The sequence below is a fragment of the Lingula anatina genome, chromosome 1 (assembly GCF_051362555.1).
Source record: "Lingula anatina isolate TDL-2025a chromosome 1, LinAna3.0, whole genome shotgun sequence".
Classification (NCBI taxonomy): Eukaryota; Metazoa; Brachiopoda; class Lingulata; order Lingulida; family Lingulidae; genus Lingula; species Lingula anatina.
The window spans coordinates 54,344,331-54,358,464 of NC_141767.1; the positions used below are offsets into that span (position 1 = coordinate 54,344,331).

Sequence of the window (14,134 nt, forward strand, 5' to 3'; positions counted from 1 at the left end):
GCATCAATACATCCCCAGTAAAATTGCCAATGTAGGCGCACCGTTACTCCCCACACCGATACTCCCACGCATCTATACTGCAGTGAAGTATAGGTGCGGGGGAGTATCGGTGCAGGGAAGTATTGGTGCAGGGATGTACCGGTGGGGAGGGGGGAGTATCAGTGCAGGGATGTATTGGTGCAGGGATGTGCGAAGCTGACCATCGCCCCCTTGGTGTAGGGTTCGGGGCCTGCTCAATGGCACCGAAAAAAATTGATGATTTGGAGAGCAAACAATGCCCTTTGGTAGGGTTTAGAACTATGATGTAGCTAGTCAAAATTCTAATTCCAAGAGGGGAATATTGGTGTGATATGTTTTTCAGAAACCGAAGAGGGGGAGGGGGGGTCAAGACCCACTGTTAGAGGCGAGTTGTGCATGTGCATGGGAAGCGTAGCAAGGAGCAGGAATTTTCTTTTTAAATTTAACTCTCTGACTTCTAGTGTTCTGTCGATAACACAGAATTCTTTTTCCACATTCACTAGGTCAAAAGGAGGAGATAAATGAACCCCATAATCCAGCACACTTGGCAGACATTTAAGTGTGCTAATAAACTGACACCTTTGAAGTTCCTTATACAGGTACATGTACCGGCATTTGCCAACAGGGAAAGAGAAATGTTTAAACGCCTTTTATTCATCCTTTGAATTAAATTTGTCAAACAAAATTTCAAGTCTCATTTAGAGATGTCACCTGGAAATTCCATGTAATATAAATTTGGATATAAGCAAAATCATAATTCTCAAATAATTAGCAGAGTAGTAAAAGTATACAAAAAAACATCTTCTCAAACTTCCATTAAAATGACAATGACAGAAGAAGAGTTCATCTTGGAAGCAAAATTTACTGAAAAATGTTTGTTGTGGCACTTTCTTACAAGTAACCAAGCATCATAAAATGTATTGGCAATTTTGGTTCAATTTTGGCAAAAGCATAGAGCAAATTCAAAAGTTGCAATAAATAGTATCAATTGATCTAATACCCTATAACATAAATATAACAAACAAAAAAAAAAACACATTTATAAATGTCCCTAAATGCCAGTTGAGATACACAAGACAAGTTGCTTAAACACCAAATGCAGTTTTTCCTGTTATCTTTTTGATGACAATTTACATCATGAGAGGTAGTATAAAATAAAAATGGACAAAACCATATTAAATTCTCATCAAATGCATTGATCAATTTCTTACATAGCCAATAAACATAAGGAACAGATAAAGGTTAATCTCAAAAACAATATCTAAATACTTCTCTAGGATCGATTTCCTAAAAAGGATATTCTTGGAATTCAGACTGCAGTAAATTCTAAAACAAACCCCGACTTTCCTTTATGCTGCTACCATAGATTTACATTTTTCAAGTTGTCATATTCATATGACAAAGCAAAGATGAAATTTTATATTGCCACTTTATACCAAGAACCCCAATATCCAATTATATAATATAAAGTAACTTCTTTACTAACCAACAAATGATAAAAACTGGACTAAATCCTAACAAGGCATTTGTTTGTGGTCATGATCCACTTCTGAACCAAGGTGATCCTTTAGGTATATTAAACATTGCTTTCTTACTTCATTATAAAATAATTTTTAGAGAGAACATTGTAAGAAACAACTCATATTACTTCCAAGCTGATAAATGCTGAATAATAGGCACTTAATAATTATATATATCTAGGAAATAACACTCCTGCTTAAATAAGGCACAATGAACTAATGTTTCAATGATATATTTGTGTTTCTATTTTGAAAAAATAAATGAATTTCCATGCATTAAGGCTTTTGACTAATTAATTTGTGAAGCAAACTGATAAAAGAAAAGAACAGCAATGAAATATGGCTTAAATTGATTGATTTTCTCAAAGTGCCAGTACACTTAACAACAGTTTTCGGTATTTCATTCATTCACCAGAGGTAGAACTAACATACCAGTCAGCAGCTTTACTGAGCTGGACAAAGGCAGTTTTATATTAAAATGGGTTTGATGAATTTGCTGTTTCTGCAATTGTAATGACAAAGTCATGGCCTAAATAATTAACATTAAAGACAAATCACATTACTAAAGACGTACACTGTTGAGATCAATCACTAAAGCACTCTTACTTAAACCAAGGGGATGTATATACATCTCCTTGCTTAAACATCCAAACATCTTATTTTGCACTCTGCTTTAAGCTAGACTTAACAAATAGACGCAGGATTTCAAATGTTCAAATGCACCGAGGGAAAACCACACTTAGGTTGACATACTGACTAAACTTTTTGTCCAACTTGTACAATATCTTATTTCCTTATTCCTTTATCTTTTTGATTTTTCTACAGTTGCCCTTTTGATAAACCAAAAGCACTCTCTAGCACAGTTGTGAGATTACTAAAGTTGTTATATTGTTATATACAACCATCACCAATATCATAATTTAGAGCCATATATTATTGGTCTATCACACAAAATTAATAGATTAATTAGCTATTTTTATATAATATATTGAACTATAAATAATTCTTGTTAAATAAATAAAAGTCCTATATTTTTAACATGAAGAGCTGGAGTCCCATTTTTAAAATAAATGCTTCTCACCATGTCATGGTTCCAATGAATAAATACACTGAGTAAATTTGTGTCCCTGTATATGTACATACTAAGTATGTATATACCAACCATTACAAGTTGAAGGGCAAAGATTATGCTGGATATATATTAAGACTGGGATATTTTCTTGCACCTGTGTATAATGTCATGTAAATGTGCCAGAGGTATATCTGTGCTTTCAAAAAAAAATATATAATAAAAATATTGCAACTTAATATATTTAAATGTATATAACTGACACAAAGTGAAGAGAAATGTTAATATAGTTAGAGTCTTATGCATGTTTTACTAGTTTCTATACCTTGTGCCTCTTAAACTGCTTCCACTTTTCTAGTTTGCATGTTGGCATGTTCACTTACTAAGCACTGTACCATTAACACTCTCATTTCATATATTTGTTCTTAGAAACATTTTCCCTTAATTGCTTGCTTGAACTACTGTCGATGTATTAACCACTCCCTAAGTTAAAAGAAGTCCCACACACAGTCGTGTGTAAGAGCAACTGTTTGATTTTCAAATATCCTGTATACTCCAAATAATGTAAAACTTGATTGCACTGTTCACTAGATCATATTCCACATTGACCCCTACCAAGCTTTCATACACAAGTACCTTAGATATTCATACTATAACTCAATGATTAATATTTGCAAGCTTTACACCCCTACTAATAAAAAGACTAAGAAGGCATCTCCTGCCATTTAACTGTAATATGTTAATACACTGGTCTGGTTTCCTCTCAGCAGCAGTATGGGCGGCATGTCTTTGGTCAGAGTCTCTAGCCAGGCCATGTACAGCCCTGCCCCACAGGTACCTTTGCGTGGCATGGGGAGAGTCCTGAGAATAGAAAAGGAGAGAAATGAATACCCATCTAAGTGTTATAGTAGACATTGTATATTTAGACACAGAGATAAAATGTTCATAAGATGCAAATAGGCAAATAAAGGCCACATTTTAAGACCCTTTTAAGAGTGATGCTAAATTTATTGCAGTGACTGAAAGGATGTGCAAGAATGTAAAGAGGGGGAATCGGTTCTTTTTAGAATTATTTATCAAAATACAGTAGGATTTAATTAATCTTAAGCAGCATAGAAAATAAATTACCCATTCTAATAAATGCATCCATTGAATAAAGTGCAGTTTAAGTACAAAAAAACAAAATAATATAAAGAATACAAAAACAAAATGAGCATAGACTCAGAGATGATTTTTTAAAAATAAAATTGAAATAGGTAATAAAATGAATAAAATGGTCATATTTGAAATATAAAATGTGACATTAACAGAGATGATCTTACATGACGATCAGGGATGCCTCACTATGGGAGTGTTCCATTAACAGCTCTCGCAGGCGAATGTGGCGATAGTTCTAAAAACGGTCATTAAAATGAATGAACAGCATTAAGTACACAAGGACAGGGAAGCACTTATTTTAAGGCATAAAAAATTAATGAAAAAGATATTTTAACCTGTTACTGTATTATTGTTACTGTATTATAATAATCTGTTACCTTATTTCACTAAGATTTTATGTAATAATTTCTATACATACTCCTCAAGTATATGATAAAAGACAGGTATATATGCATAATCTCTTTGCCTTGTCTACTAACCTTGTCTTTATTTGCCAGCATCTCTGCTTCAGATATTTTCCAGGGGAACATTTCTTCCGTCTCCCCAGCTTCTTCATCCAGGACCCAGGGTTTGATCAAGGTTTTAAACTGGGCAATACTTCAAAACAGAAAACAAAATACATATTATTATTATTTGCTACATTCCATATCTTACACATTAAACAAGATGCATAGGGGGATTTTTTTCTGAAAGTAAAGAGAACTTCAGGTGAGTGTGCTTAATTTTACTGACATATCATTTAAAAAACATTTTAACATGATCAGTTTTTAGATCGCATACAAAGGGTACTGATGGGAAATGATAATTAATTTTGTCTTTTCCAAAAGAAATTTGGAAATCTTCTTGAAAAGTCTTTAAATCACTTTTTTAAACAGATACGTAAACATACATATATATTAAAAAGTGATAAATATCTAACAAATCAAAGATGACACTGGTTATATTTGGGGGGGGGGGGGGGGGGGAGTAAAAGCACCATCAAAACCCACTGTATTTAGTACTTGTCACCACTAATTGCCCATCTATGTCATTCAATATTCAGTCTACCTAAATCCCACTTTGATAATTGATAGTATAATACTATAAAGTACAATTCACATTTTTGACCATAAAAACATTCATGTCTTCCACTACTTAAAAAAATAAGTAAGGGGATTCTCATAAAAACACCAACATATTACCTTTCCTCTTTTGGCTTCTTTCCAATGTCTGGGATAACCGTCATTTTTGAGTAGTCTATCCTAAATTTACTTAACAATGTTGCCATGCTGAAATACAAAAGACAGATGTGTCAACAGCTATATTATCAAAGCAAAGCATTGACATTAAAGCATGTAATCTGAAAACTTTTTCATGTTAAAAAATGAAATAAAATAAATATGAAAGTCAGCAAATTTACTTTGAGTTCTCTAAATGTATTGTTAATGATGCAACACTTTTAAATAAATTGGTCATACTTTTTCTGATCCCTGTCAAGTTCCTTCTTTTTAGTTCCAGCAGTAAAGACACGGAGATCGCAATTTGACCAATGTGACTTGGTGGACAGAATGTATGGGATCAACATGGTCAGACCTACAATTAGATAAGGAAAGGACTGGTAGAGAAGAAAAAATCAATCGTAGTTGAAAGCAAATACTCTGGTTGGCAATTATAAGGTATCTCATTTTTCTACACTCAACGGTCATTTAGATAGCCTGGATAATAGCCTGTTGATAAGTCATCAAGTAGAGAGCACTAAAGTGATGGGTGACAAATACTAGGAGTGAAAACTAGTAAAACTAGTAGTCTAGTAGTGAAAAGTAGCTGACAAGCTGATTATGTAACAACAATACTTCAAAAGGTACTCAAGATATCACACACAATTACATATCCACTAAACTAAGCTTAATACAATTTCAAAACACCATGAAGACTTTTTTCTTATGAAAATATTTAATCATCTTATGTAAAACTATGTTTTAATAACATAACCAATGTTATTTATATTATCAGTATATTTATATTATACTACTTTTGGCTTGTCATTTTGAATTACCTCCATCATCAAAAAGCCACCACACATCAATGGTCCCTTTTTTCTGTTTCCTCTGGAAACGATTCACTGCCTGCAAGATATCCCTGTTGATATTAGACAATATTCCTTTCTTATTTTTACTTTTCCTACTTCCAGATCTAGATATACTATTCTCATTTTTGTCCTTTGATTCTTTCTCTACTTCTTTCCCCTTTTCTATGTCTGCTTCCTCTTTTTCTATCTCTGTCTCTGACATTCCAGCCTCTTCAACCTCATCATCTTCCTCATCTTCATCACTTGATGGACCGCCTACATCAATCTGAATTTTATTACTCTTCAGGTCTTCTAGCATGGTCATGCTGCCTATAGAGCTGGCGGCAGTGAGCTGACCATGAGGGATGTCCTCCTCACTGTAAGCTGACATCTGGGCTGCCATCACTACACTAGGAGCTCTCCTCATCAACAGCGCCTCCTGCTCTTCATTCCTTGGCTCTGAAACATAAAACTTAACCATGAAATATATGTAGTAACATTTGACCTGATTTTAGACTTGGTACAAATGATACATCTAGATGATCTGCAAAGTAGACTTTCAAAAGAAAAGCTTATGTTTCTTTAAATTGATTTTACTGTGACAAATAATGAAACTTCTACTCACGTTATGAAAAAGTGGAGATATGTAAGGCAACTGAAGTACCCAGAGCAAAATTAGGTAGACAGCAAAGTTGATGATCAGGTTAGAGTATTATCTTATTCCACATTTATTTATGATGATCTGAACCAAGAAAGCAACTCTTTACTTTCCAAGACAAGCATTATCCCTTTACTCATAAATCAGACACCTTCTAGAGATGCCAACAATACGTGCTTGTCATTCCTGACTTAAATTCCCAATGCAGTGCTAGAGTGAATAAGTGTCAAGAACCCACAAAACTAGCTGTCATCTCATTCCTCAGTAAACTAGCATACCATCAGTCCTACATGCTCATCCTTTTTACCAGGAAACAAAGTGCTGGCACTTACCAATAATCATATCTTTATAAACATATAACAATTACCTGTATATACTAAAGCACTATATAGAAGGAAAAGTAAATCAAATTATTGTATACTGTTGCACTGGTTCATATTTTAATTAGGGTTGCAGGGTTTAGAATAATTAAAAGATTAAGTGGTGAGGTTGATGAGGGTACTTGGGGTAGGCTGATATCTGACTACCCAGAGAAGGATGCACAAAACATACACTGCAATACAGGAAGAAAAGTACAAGTAACACTGGGCTTCCAACCATGAGTATTTCTGCATAATCTAAACATTATAAGTCCATTATTCAGTGTTTTTAAAGGAGACTATTGCTTATACCATCTAAGCAATGCAAGATCAACGCTGTTCGGAACCATGCATGCCAATTAAACTGCCATATCTCCTTCTACTCGTAGCGAAAATGGATTTCAAGCTCTGAAGCATTAATGATCATAGCCAAAAACAATTACCTATATTTTTGCATCATAACATTAAAACAGAATCAACATGAAAAGCATCCAGTGTAAGGAATAAGCACAAGCCTAAGGTCATTGATTTTTCCAGTTAGACCAGTTAAATGTGAATTCTCTCAGTTCAAAGGACTTGGAATATATTGTTTATGTGTGTCAGCAGGAAAGACCACCAGACCTTGTAAAATTAAACTCAAAATAGTAAGAATTACTTTTTGCATATTGTTTTCTATGCATAATAAATTAAAGCGTAGTTTTTATGAGGAACACTTGTAGTAACACATCAAAATGCAATTGACATAAAGCATTAGCAGTTCTGGGGGAAAAGATTTTAAGCCAGGGCAATAACCATTGAGATCCTGTGTTAAATTTGGTCAGTAAAAAATAAAAATACTTTTTGCACTTACACTAAATAAGATCGATCTTCTATAACTATCTATGGACATCTTATTTCCCAATAAGCTGAGTAAGTTCTACATGAAAAACTAGTGCTGGAAATCTATTACTACCAATTTTACACTATTGAATTTTAAAATATATTATTCTAGTGTACAACAAAATTGATAAATTTGTGTCAGCAGGAAAGACCACCAGACCTTGTAAAATTAAACTCAAAATAGTAAGAATTACTTTTTGCATATTGTTTTCTATGCATAATAAATTAAAGCGTAGTTTTTATGAGGAACACTTGTAGTAACACATCAAAATGCAATTGACATAAAGCATTAGCAGTTCTGGGGGAAAAGATTTTAAGCCAGGGCAATAACCATTGAGATCCTGTGTTAAATTTGGTCAGTAAAAAATAAAAATACTTTTTGCACTTACACTAAATAAGATCGATCTTCTATAACTATCTATGGACATCTTATTTCCCAATAAGCTGAGTAAGTTCTACATGAAAAACTAGTGCTGGAAATCTATTACTACCAATTTTACACTATTGAATTTTAAAATATATTATTCTAGTGTACAACAAAATTGATAAATTTTGAAACAATTTTTTAATGTTATATAAGACATAAGTACTTCATGGAGATCAAGCATATGAAGTTTTAGTTTGACGCCCTCTTATGCGATGGGATAAATTGTCAACATGTACTACTGCCACATCCATTAAACTATGCAGGGTTGGGTTTAGCACAATATTATATTGGATATGTGGTTGCAACAAAATATCAGAACATGAGTAAAGTGATAACTGCATTTACTTGGCAGTCTTGCATATATGTGATATAAAATTTTGATATTGTCAAATGTACTGAAAATACAAGTCTTTCCACAATTACCATATAATGATATAAGCATGGAGTCTTGAGAAAAAGTCACGAACTTTACCCCTGGCCAGTACATATACCACTACCAGAGCTGTGGTATAGTTAATGGTATAGTTTTACTTACTAGCATTCAAATACACTATCAGCCATGAATAGAAAAAGCAGACACCCAAGTAGCCTGTTACAACAGAGAACACCAAAGGTTACATCCACATAACATGTAAAGAACAGCACCCAACCTGCCAATTTCTCTTTCCTATAGCCATAGGTAACATTAATAGAGTAGGAACTAAACTCCCTCAGATGTGGGTCTGTGCAGCACAAAACCAAAAGAGATATCAACTCAACAAAAAGTACAAAACAAAAAAAAAACAATAAAATCAATACCTTTATATATATTACATGTATATGAAATTACTCTTTAAAAGATTAAAACATATCAAATTCACTTCAACATCAATGAAAGGCTCAAACCAATCTTCACACACTGTATAACATTTACAAGAGTTATCAAAAGTTATCATGAAATACTTTCTTAGCATTTTAGAGGTAAGTGATATGATAATCTTGTGCTATAAAAACTGTAAGCATATAAAGGGCTTACATATACATGTTTTGCAATGGAGGAGTTTAACCACATTTTTCAGAACAGGTCTGTTTTAATATCACACAAAATGATAATAAAACCATCCAACAGCTGTAAAAAATTCAGAGCCAAGATTTTGGTAAATTTTTGACAAAAACGTAAATGTGAAGAATGCAGAATAACCCAACACCACAGAAGACGCAGTATGTACCCTGTTTCTTTTTTCCTAGACAAATACCTTCCAGAAATCTCTCAACTTCTGCTGTCATGATTGCTTTAAAAACAAACATGAACATGTCTTTTTGTTTCACAATACTGTAGGCCCTTTACTTAAATAATTATGTGTTTTAATTAACAAATAAAGCATGGGGTTATAAGTGTTAATGTAAAATAATATCAAAAGTAAAATATGTGTTAGTCAAGTACAACTGTACATTACTTGAGGACAAAAATGTACAAATAATAAGGCAACATGAAAAATATAATACTCAAATGCTACAAAATGTGGGGGTTAGTTTTCATCTATAAAATTTTAACCAAACAAAATCTATACATTTTCCTTTAAAAGATCAGATCAGTAACAAGCATATGTCCAGCTATAAATCAGATCTCTTTATATATCATTTGGTACTTTTCTAAATATTAAAATCAGTTAGAAGTATTGTTTCAAATACCCTTAATAATTATCCACAATAAATAGGCATAAATCCCTCTGAAAATAAGTGACAAGAGCCTTACCTTCCTCTATTACTGGTTCTATCACCATGCTCTCAGAGAAGTCAAACCCTTCCTTCACTCTGAGAATACCTACACCATAGCGCAGGTCTAGAGTGTCGCTGGAAAAAAAATATTAAACTGTGCTAATCATAAATATATGAAATTTACAAAATGCCATACAATTCATATTACTATTAAAAAAACTGATGGTATAAAACCATTCTAAGTCAATTTTACTTGTGCTTAAGCTGAATTTATCACAAAACAAGAGATGGGTACGCAGGCTCTAGTAGTCTAGGAGAAGCGGTAACGGTGACATGGCAGCGGAGCCGGTGGTACAATTAAAATAGAGTGTAGAACTTTTCCCGTTTGTTTGTGTTAGTTTGCTTGTTTGTTTTTTCTTTACTTACTGTATGATGTGAAGGTATTCTTCCACGTTTTCAGGTTTATCTGTTTGCCAGTTGGACTTGAAACCCATGAGCACAGTGTTTGGTTTTAACTTCCCTAACCCTGTAACCTGAAAGAAAATAAGATCAACATTAGATTCCATAACAAGTGGTGTTGAAATTTTAAATGACTTCCAAGACAATAAGTCTAAATTAGATTTATCAACAATATTTCATTTTGAAAGCCAAGCCCATAGTTTTTTCAACTTCTCCCAAAAACTACGACAATGTACACAGTTATTCAGAGCTGAAGCAAATAAGGAAACATATTGTGTTATTTGTAACATATTATTTATCTCCTTACCTCTAGGAGTGACTGAATGCCACTTCTAAAATCACTAGCTGCAACAAAGTTGTAAAATGCTTTTGCTTTCCTTTTGTGTAGCCAGTTATGAACAGCTGCTGTCTTGATATTGCTAACCTGACTAACATCACCCTAGTGAATGACAATATAACTGTATCACAATTTAGTCACTAGAATTTGTCATATTCATCTTCAAGTATGTATTAAAACAACTAAAAATAATTAGGCCAAACCATTCAAAATCATTTTTTCATAACCACAAAATGTGCTTTCACGACCCATACCTTAACATGAAGTCATTAAGTATACATAACGATATCTTTAAAAGAACTGGACTGAACCTTTGACATCATTTGACTACTGAATTTTTTTCTTAAATGTTTGTTTCTGAAATATGGATGTTTGTTCATGAAATGTATATAAAGGTCCCATACCTTTATATAGTGTCCACACACCATGAGTCCAATTCCTTTGGTTATGTCAGAAGCAAAATCAATCAAACTAGGCCTGGTCATGGGAAGCCCACTTAGCACAAGTAACTGTGGTCTGAAATATAAATAAGAAATACTGATCACCCAAAAAAGGACATCAGAAAGTATATTCCTCTATTTATATAACAAAAATCTGTAACAGTCTCTAAACCTACAATCTTTTTGTTTTAAATTCAAAGACTAATCAAATGAACACTTAGTGAAGAATCTATTTTTAAGGCACATCTGTTCAGGTTGTTTCTTCTTTTTTCACAAAAATTAAAAAGACTGCAAATTTTACCTAAAATTCTTGACATGTTCCTCTACTGAGATTAGTTTTAAAGTCTGCTGAAGAGCGTTCCTGTAGGCATGGGCCTGGGTGGAGGAGCCCCAATTGACATCTACAACATACGTCCATAAACAAGATTATATCAATGCTAGCACCACCAATAGTTTTCAAGTAAACAAAGTGCTATATATATTGAATCACAAAACTAGTTCTGAAATGGGTAAATGCAATACTTATATGATCAGACTTTTTTAATATCACATCTTAAACACCATAAATGATTGTCACAAAAAAAATGGGGAAAACTTATATAGTACTATATTTACCACCACCTACCTGGCTTACTGTAGTGCACATAGACATACAAGGCAGTCACACAGACAAAGGTGACCAAGGCAGCCCACCAGTTAATGATGAACATGACTACAAGGCAAAGCATGGCTCCAGCCAGGGAAACCCATTGGGAGTAATACTTGAAGGCAGGGCGCCAACCTGAAGGGGTTTGTTCAATATCAAAGCATGAATCCTATCTAAAACAAATGGAGCATTCCAAAGAAAAATGCCCTCCCCCCCCCCCCCCCCCCCCCCCACAAAAAAAAATGCAGAGTATTGATGTTGTTGTAAGGTTTTCAAATTTTTTGTTGAAGACAATAATACACATCATTTACAAAAATTATGAATGCAACCATTCTGTGTTTAGTAAATTACCAGATGACAATTTTAGAATATTGCAAAATAAAACTGTATAATGAGCTCATTAGTATTTACCTGGTGATTTGGAAAGGGAGGCATCAAAACAAGAATAATTGATGAGTGCATACGCCATAAGAAAAAAGTTACTGATCAAGGGTGCAATAGCATTCAGCTCTCCTAAAATGGAAACAGGAAATCTTGAAATCTAATCTTTATGAAACGTTAATAGTACTTGTCCTTTAAGTGAGTCTTAAATCTCTGATAAGGCCCTTACTTATCCTAATGCCCCAAATCCACATTACATAACAAGGGTGCAGTTTGAAGTATAAACCAATGACAAGGAGCCTTTTCTGCCCCCACAATTTTTAACCTAACAATGAAAAAATATACGAAGATATATATTTTACTTACCTATGAGAATAAACCCAGTAGCAATGATGAAGGTCAAAATATATGCTCTCCAAGGTTCTTCTCCAGTTCTACCGTACCCTTTGGCAAATATGTGAATCTTTGGGAAAATTTTGTCTTTACAAACAGCCTGGAGCAAAGAAAGAGAATTTAACCTTTTGGTATTTCAGTATAACTTGAATCATGTTGTCTATGACACTGCAAAAGTCTTGACAAATACTTTTTTTTTAATCTAGCAAAGACAATTTAATTGTAAACTGTATTTTTCTCTTTGTCATTTTTTACAGACAATATCTACAATTTTTCTTATTATTTTGCATATTTGCTGTCAATAGAGTGGCAAAAAAGAAGTAATTGATCAAATGAAGTGAAATAAAAGAAACAAGTTGCTGAATAATTTTATTTTGATGTTGAATCTACCTGAAAAACCTTTGGTGCCGAGACCAAAGAGGCCAGAGCACTGGACAGAGTGGCAGCAAATATTCCTGCATAGATTAGAGGGCCAAATCCAGAGACCAGTTCCATCACCTGCAAAAAAAAACAGTGTACACTCAAAGAAAATCAACTAACTGATAACATTCTGCTTGGCAGATTAAAAGCTCTCTCTTGGTAAATTTTCAATTTATTTACCATATCTAAAGCATGATTAAAATCATTGGTTCTTATATCCCTTTAACTGTGATGAATCATTTTTTTTATACCTACTGTCTTCCATTCAAAAATTACATCAGTTTTATACTAGTACCAGGATATATTCTTATTACCTGGAAGTTATTCAGTAGTCCATATTCGAATGCAACTTGTGAACAGTTAGAGGAATTCTGAGAAAACATCTCCGCATCCATCACACATCCTGTGGCATCCCGTACCACACAGGAGCCTACCATGACAGCAAAGCAGATGTAACTGATGGTGGTGATGATTATAGCAAGGAGAGTGCCCTTGGGGATTGCACGCTGGGGATCCTGGAAATTGGAAGATACAGTGATGAAAAGGAGACAGATGCATGTTCTGAGTGGCAACTTCAAGAAAAGTATGTGGAGAATACACACACACACCTATAACACGGTGACCATAAGTGTGTTCAGCATGGACAATTGGTGAAAACTAACTTACAGCCAAATCTCCAGAAATATTAGCACCAGCCAGGATCCCAGTGGCAGCTGGGAAGAATATGCTGAATACAGAAAAGAAGCCTTCTCCATCACGGAAATCTGGGCCAAAGTTTGTTTCAAAGATTCTGCCTGAAAACAGAAAAAATATAAATATCATTACATATTCCACATATTGTTGACCATTAATCTGATTGTTTCAATATGGGATTGTGTATATACATATTTGCTAAATGAACAGATGGCCTGGCATTTGTTTTGGAATATAACAGAAAGATGGGATAATAATAATAATAATAATAATAATAATAATAATAATAATAATAATAATAATAAAGACACTGATGCCCAGTTGAAAAAAATAGGAATTGAGATAAGGTGCATGGAACTTCAAAATATTGAAGTTAACCATATTGCTAAACACTGCAAGAATTCTACACAAAATTCTTCAGATTTGAGTAGTCTTGTTGACACTCAAGCTCATCCCTAACTATTTACCATAACAAATGCTCATGTGTGACTTCAACATTATAATAATAATAATAATAATAATAATAATTTAT

At 33.6% G+C, this 14,134-nt stretch overlaps 1 protein-coding gene across 1 annotated transcript in view; it reads right to left on the reverse strand.

Moving 5' to 3' along the window:
• Window positions 1-651: 651 nt before the first annotated feature.
• LOC106167063 (solute carrier family 12 member 1) overlaps window positions 652-14,134 on the reverse strand; it is a 38,201-nt gene continuing 24,718 nt past the window's right edge. Inside the window, exons 8-24 of the mRNA XM_013545870.3 lie at window positions 13,576-13,703; window positions 13,224-13,424; window positions 12,880-12,987; window positions 12,463-12,589; window positions 12,127-12,228; window positions 11,695-11,850; window positions 11,371-11,470; window positions 11,034-11,145; window positions 10,600-10,731; window positions 10,260-10,366; window positions 9,871-9,968; window positions 5,801-6,271; window positions 5,223-5,337; window positions 4,947-5,033; window positions 4,245-4,362; window positions 3,930-4,000; window positions 652-3,468 (exon numbers count right to left, since the gene is read on the reverse strand). Of these exons, the coding sequence (XP_013401324.2) occupies window positions 3,333-3,468; window positions 3,930-4,000; window positions 4,245-4,362; window positions 4,947-5,033; window positions 5,223-5,337; window positions 5,801-6,271; window positions 9,871-9,968; window positions 10,260-10,366; window positions 10,600-10,731; window positions 11,034-11,145; window positions 11,371-11,470; window positions 11,695-11,850; window positions 12,127-12,228; window positions 12,463-12,589; window positions 12,880-12,987; window positions 13,224-13,424; window positions 13,576-13,703 (2,369 nt within the window). The 3' untranslated portion in view covers window positions 652-3,332. The remainder of the gene's footprint in view (window positions 3,469-3,929; window positions 4,001-4,244; window positions 4,363-4,946; window positions 5,034-5,222; window positions 5,338-5,800; window positions 6,272-9,870; window positions 9,969-10,259; window positions 10,367-10,599; window positions 10,732-11,033; window positions 11,146-11,370; window positions 11,471-11,694; window positions 11,851-12,126; window positions 12,229-12,462; window positions 12,590-12,879; window positions 12,988-13,223; window positions 13,425-13,575; window positions 13,704-14,134) is intronic.